At 39.7% G+C, this 6,501-nt stretch overlaps 1 protein-coding gene across 2 annotated transcripts in view; it reads right to left on the bottom strand.

Annotated features, from left to right (window-relative positions):
- Positions 1-330: 330 nt before the first annotated feature.
- ROS1 (ROS proto-oncogene 1, receptor tyrosine kinase) overlaps positions 331-6,501 on the bottom strand; it is a 112,346-nt gene continuing 106,175 nt past the window's right edge. For both annotated transcript variants that reach the window (XM_065888762.1, XM_065888763.1), the window contains one exon: positions 331-641. In XM_065888762.1, the coding sequence (XP_065744834.1) occupies positions 331-641 (311 nt within the window). The remainder of the gene's footprint in view (positions 642-6,501) is intronic.

Raw genomic sequence — 6,501 nt, 5'->3', positions numbered from 1 at the left:
AGCCCAGACTGAAGGGTGGGCAGTGGCCTAAGGGACCTCGGGGTGAGGAATCACAGTTTCATTTCCAGACTCATAAGTCTTTCTAAGCTTTCCCAAATGCTCAAAGGTTCACCTCAGAATTCTGCTGAAGGTTAAACAGTTGGTATGGGGATTGTCACAACTAAAACCAAATGGCTCTTGGGGCCAAGATGAGAACTCAGGAACTTCCCTGTGTTAATTCAGAGTCATAGACCACCACCCACAACATGTATCATTCTACTAGGCTTTCTTTCAGCGACTACTTAATGGGAGGAGTGTTTCTCTCAACTCTGCATTTCCCAAACAGAGCTATTAATCAGACCCATCTCCACATCCACTGTGAGTGAGACAGGCATAGTTCAGGCCCTCAGGCTTGCCAGGAGGGCAGTAAGCCACTTGTTTTTCTTGGCAGATGTCTTTGTCTGCATGTGATTCCTTCTCTTCTTTCCTCAGACCACAAGGTTCAGATGCCTTGGAGCTTAGAGGACCCTCAGAATTTGCTTCACCTTGTCTGCATTCCGTAGCCAGTACCACATAGTTTAACCCTTCTTGGTTCTTGGTTTCCAGTAAAGCAGTTGATATAACGTCATCTGAATTCAAACAAATCATATGACCATCTTCATCTGTGAAAAAAAATACAAAAGTTATTCTAGCATCTGTTTGGTTTCCTTTATCTGTACTATCCAGGCTGTATGAGAATTAGAACAACACCAGCCTTACCCATTGGTTCAGCAAATATTTATGATGACCACTAAGGGAACACAAAAGTCCAAGACATGTTCCCTGTCCTTGACGCTACTGCGGTGTAGTAGGAAAGCAGAAATAGTACCATGGAAGGTCATGTGTGCGTATATAAGAAAGGAATACATAAAGTGATGAGAGCACAGAAGTGATTAACTCTGCCATAACAGGTGAAACAGGTCATGGTCTTTGTGACAGGAATTAAGTGGCCCTAGGGTTGCCCTTTTTGTGTGAAGTGCTTACCCTTTCATCTTGCCACATCAGCTAAAATACCTACCTTTAAAGATGTATTTCTTTAGATAAAGTAATTTAATCATTTATTAAGCTAATATCTATTGCATGCCTACTGCACACCAGGCTGTGTCCTAGGTATTGATGATACAGCAGTGAGCAAAACACATTTGTTGCTATTTGGGGTTTACATTCTAATGGGGAGAGACAGACAATAAGCTAGTGCAAAACTAGATTTATGTCGGGTGGTGATAAGCACTGATATGAAATATAATAATAATAATTGTTATTAATACTTACAGAGTACTTTCTATGTACCAGGCACTGTTCTAAGCGAAATGCATATATTAACTCATTCTCCTGTTAAGTCAGTACTGGCACTATCTCCATTTAACAGATGAGGAAATTGAGGACAGAGGAGTTCAACAATTTTCCCAAGGTCACACGACTAGAATTTGAACCTACAGTCTGTGTCCTCATGTTCACCTCCCTGAGGGGAGAGTGGAGCTGCCGTGCTGTGTGACAAGAAGGTGGTGGGCAGTGTGCCCTGCAGGAGTCCTTGAGAGGCACTGACTCCAGACACACATGTTTGTGAGGTGGGCCTGGCAATAGAAAGATGGGCAGCCAGAGGGTAGTTTGACCTTCTTCACAATTGTGCTCATATTATTTTGTCTTTCTCTACTTAGAAGCTGACCTTCTTACTTAGAAAAGTATAAGAATTCTTGTTGAAACCTAATCGCAGGGTTTCTGAAACATTCCGCAAAATTCTAGGGAGTCAACAAGATAAATATGCAAATGTATATTGTGGGAATTATTTGCTTTTTAACAATGCTTTCCAATCTCTGGGTGTTACTACCTGGATGAAAAATTTACAGTCGGAAATATTACTGTCCTTTCATACAGCATCACGTTTTACTAATCAGAAACATTCCAGTCAGTAGATGCAGGTCCTTCCCTTTCTCCTCCTCCTACTTCCAGCACAAGAACATCCAAATGTGTGGGTGAGGCCTGCCGGGCTGCCAAGCTTCTGTGCTTGGCCCTGACCTACACCCAGGCTGGATTTATTTAAATTGAAATATGGGGAAAATTTAAATAATTTCAAAGGACTAAGGGAAGCACCATTGCATCTATTACTCCCTGATGGAATTTAACGGATCTACCTATGACCAAGTTCCAAGCCTGAACTACAAAGCCTATTTTATTAAAGAAGCATGTGAATCACTGTCCTTGCTCTGTCTTCTTAGGTGTTTATTTCATTTTCAGACACTCCCCCACTGCTGAAGAACAAGAAGCCCGAGCTACAGGCTCACAGGTTCTTGGGCATCACCCCATGTTCCTCTTCACTGTTCAAACATCATCCTAGTATATTTCAAGCCACACAAATAGTCAGATAGTGTTGTAAAATATCTCCCCCACAGAAATAAGTTTATCAGATGTCAGGTTTCGTTAGTGCCTAAGTGCTGAATATCTATGGAAGGATCCAACTGTTATGATTATTGTCAATATGTACTTATAGCCATTGAGAAACTCATAAGAATAACTTGCTATGCATGATAATAGCAATAGAAAATATCAAAAAGTGATAGCAAGAAATAGGATATTTAACTTTAAATTGCCCGGCAGCCCAGATTACTGAGGAAACTAGGATGATATTCCTGAAGGGTTTAAAGAAATCAGGCTAAAGGAGTTTAGAATTTCAACAAAAATGTACACCTACAATATAGGTAGGTCTAGCTACTCATGTTATCAGCTGCTTCACTGCCATACATTTAGTCCATTAAATAGCATAGTGGAAAACTTTCTACTGAAACATGATTTAATTTTTTGCCTATATTGAGTTATTTGGAAAAAAATCTTTTACATAAGGCAAATAAATTCTTTTTACAAATTCGGGTACAACATGTCAAAGAAAAATCATTAGCTAACTATTCCATTTGTTCATAGTACTTAGGGCAATATTTAGTAACTTGACCCTGGCAAGCTTTCAGCAATTAGTACATTTTCTTATTGCATAATTATGAGAGATGGGGCGGGTTGTTTATTTTGGTTTAAAAACTACTGTATGGAAAACCTGCAGGTCCTTAAAGCAGAGAGAGATCCTGAGCAAAGATGGCATGCACTTGGCAACCCTTGGTTTAAGAGGGAAATATTAAAATAAAGACTTCCAAGTAAGACAGGATATTTACAGACAAGACATATGCTGGCTGACTGGCTATGTTTAGAACAGCAGAAGAGCATTTAGATTTGTTTCCTGTGGAACTCTCTGGGACTGATGAGGTGATGTTTACACAAATGTTTGGATGAAGTCACTGGGATATTTTTACTAGATCCCCAGATATGTTACTAATCTTCTCTCTCTATCCCCTCTCCACCCCATTAGGTCAGTAGGACCATAGCATAGGCATGGTATTATTGCTCCCTGAAATCCTAATGCCTTTTTTTTTTTTTTTTCAAAAAAGTCCTCCCAGTGGCTTTCCTCTCTTCTTACATACCTCCGACAATAACAAAGAAGACTTCTTACAGTTTTGTTAAATATGCCCACCAGTCTGCAAAGCAGCAAACTATTATTAAATGCATTCTCTTTTACTTAAAAGGTAATTAAGTTTAGGCTTGCCTTGAAGAGACTGTTCCATGATTTCTATCCTTTGCAAATATGCAAACTCTGCTTTTCATTCTATTTCTTCTCTCTTCTCTAACACTTTTTTTTTTTTTTTTTATGTGGTACGCGGGCCTATCACTGTTGTGGCCTCTCCTGTTGCGGAGCACAGGCTCCGGACGCACAGGCTCAGCGGCCATGGCTCACGGGCCCAGCCGCTCCGCGGCATGTGAGATCTTCCCGGACCGGGGAACGAACCCGTGTCCCCCACATCGGCAGGCGGACTCTCAACCACTGTGCCACCAGGGAAGCCCTTCTCTGCCACTTTTGTTCAGTCACATCGAATTATCAAAATTTTTGGTGACCCCCGTATCTCTTTCTATTCCTTATCATCAGGATTTACATTCATTGTAAATCTCAGAATGTGAATTTCTCTTGTACCAAAATTGTATATCTGTCACGGCACAGAACTACTTGTTTCCATCTAAATTATCAGAGTTTGATTATATTCCCTGTTAACCTCTTCCTGCCTCCTTATTCTGCCTCATTATGTCTGCTTCTCTATTTTTTTAATATTATTTAGAATTTTAATTCAGTCTTTCAACAACTTAGCACCTAAATAAATCAGCATACCAAAGAAAACAAAGTGGGGAGAGTGTGGGAGCAGTTTTCTAACCATAGCCACGTCTCTGTGAAGGATGAGAGCAAAGGCTCTAGAATAGAGTCCTACTCCAGCCCCATTCAGCAGGATGACCATGGGCAAGTTACTAACCTCAATCTTTTCAGCTGTAAAATGGTAATATTATAATGCCCACTTCATAGGGCTATTGTGAGGATTTAATGAGTTAAATTTATATAGCACAAGTGATATATAAAAAAGTGCTAAAATAAACTTAACTAATACTGCAATTAAAAGCCATTCACAAAAAGAGTTTTGTTCTCTATATGTACTGTTACCTCGGTCTCATAGATGAACTAGGTAATGCTACATGGTGAAAGGATTTTCTTAAGGGTTCATGGAGACTTCTGGTAGACCCTAAGGTAAAACTAAGTTCTCAGGCCCTCTAACACCCATTATGACAGCCTCTGTAATTTTTATATAAAATGTCTGTACTCATTAGAAGGAAAGGCTTCCGTGAGCGAGGAGTTGAATTTTAAAATATAACATAAGTCAACTGTAAATTCCTCGCAACCCTATGGAACTCTTTATCTCTGCAGCATTTGACCACTCTCAAGTCTGTGAGCCTCTCTCCTTTGGATTTCCATGACAGCCTTCCTCTTCCCTTTCTGACTTCTCCTATCAGTGCCCATCATCTTTCTTTGTCAGTCCCTCATATATTGGCCGTTTTCTGGGTCCCATCCACTGTTTACTTCTCTTCTAATTCTATACACTTTAATTGAATAACCTCAATTACACCCTTGACTTCAACTACCTGTATTTCCAACTGAATACTGGGCTTCTTCATTTCTCCCACATTCAGCTCAAACCAAACATGCGTAAAGCTGTTCCTCCTCCTGTGCCCCCACCTTTGGGAAAAGCATGGCTTTGCACCTAGTTTCTCAAATCACTGGGATTCACCATCGTCTCCTCTCTTCTTCACCCAATTAGATGCCAAATCCTCTAGCATCTACCCCCGTGGTAAGTCTGGTTTCCATATCCTTCTTTCTATACCTGTCACCATTCATTATTTCAGCTTTCATTAATTTTCATTTCTTATGTGATTAGTGTGACCACCGTTCCTCCAGTTTCATCACTTGCCATTTCCCACCGTCAAGTGTGATAAACTACCTGCAGTTCTGTGAACCCCCATTCTCTATTATTCCCTGACTTTCTACATACTGCTCCTTCTATCCTGAGATACCTTCTTCTCACCCCTCTGCAGGACTCAGTTTAGGATTAACCTCTCAGTGGATTTTATTGACTCTCCCTCTGCCATACAGTGTAGGTTTGGCATGCTGCCGCAGGACTCCCACAGAACATGAATTCCCTCTCAATGGCAACAGAATGCCTCCTGGCTTCTGGAAGAAGATGTAGTTTAAAATCATCTGCTCACCAAATCTTCAAAAATAAGCTCATTTGTTAAAAAAAAGAAAAATGGTGGAGAACTGACCAGAGAATCTACATCTCACTCATTCCTCTAGACTACCAGCCAGTGTGTATGTATACAAACATACACAAATGAACATATCTGTAAATGGTTGTATATGCATATAAAATATCTGGAAGTATATAATCAAATCACAAACGATGGCTAGCACGGGGAGTAAGGACAGGGAAGAAGTAAGAGACTAACTTTTTACACTGCTTAGATACTTTTATATGTTTTTTAAACAATAAACATAAATTACTTTTCTAATAAAGATCTTTAAATACAGTTATAAAAATAATATAGCAAGAACTATTACAGAGATTAATTACTAGGAAAGTTAGAAGAAAAACCGGAAAGGATCAGGGGTCACTTTTTTGATTGATTGTAAAATAACATAAAAATTCTTTTTTAAACCTTTAAGAAGATGATGATTGTGTTTCATTTTATAAAGGCCACAAAAATGATATTCACAAGAAAATCTGAATCAGAGGCTTAGTAGTTAAGCTTTGCCTTCTAGAGATCAGAGCAGTGATTTAGTAAGGAAATCATGCTTTCAGTGCCCAGTAAGCAAAACCACGTTCTGCTTGCCTTTCAAACATCTCTGCAATCAACTCAACCCACTTACTGCCATTCATCTACCTCAGGAACAAAAGATTTCATTTTACATATTGGCAAACCACCCCAGATTGTTGTTCCTCTAAAGTTTCCATATGTGAAGTTACAACCAATAAGAACCAGGCCAAGCAGGGGCAGATTCACATGGCTTGAGCAAAACAGTATTATTCAGTAGCGGACTGGTGACACTCACCTTTCCTGTGGATAGAG

Source organism: Phocoena phocoena, chromosome 12 (assembly GCF_963924675.1).
Source record: "Phocoena phocoena chromosome 12, mPhoPho1.1, whole genome shotgun sequence".
Lineage (NCBI taxonomy): Eukaryota > Metazoa > Chordata > Mammalia > Artiodactyla > Phocoenidae > Phocoena > Phocoena phocoena.
This window is presented reverse-complemented; position numbering and strand designations above follow the sequence as displayed.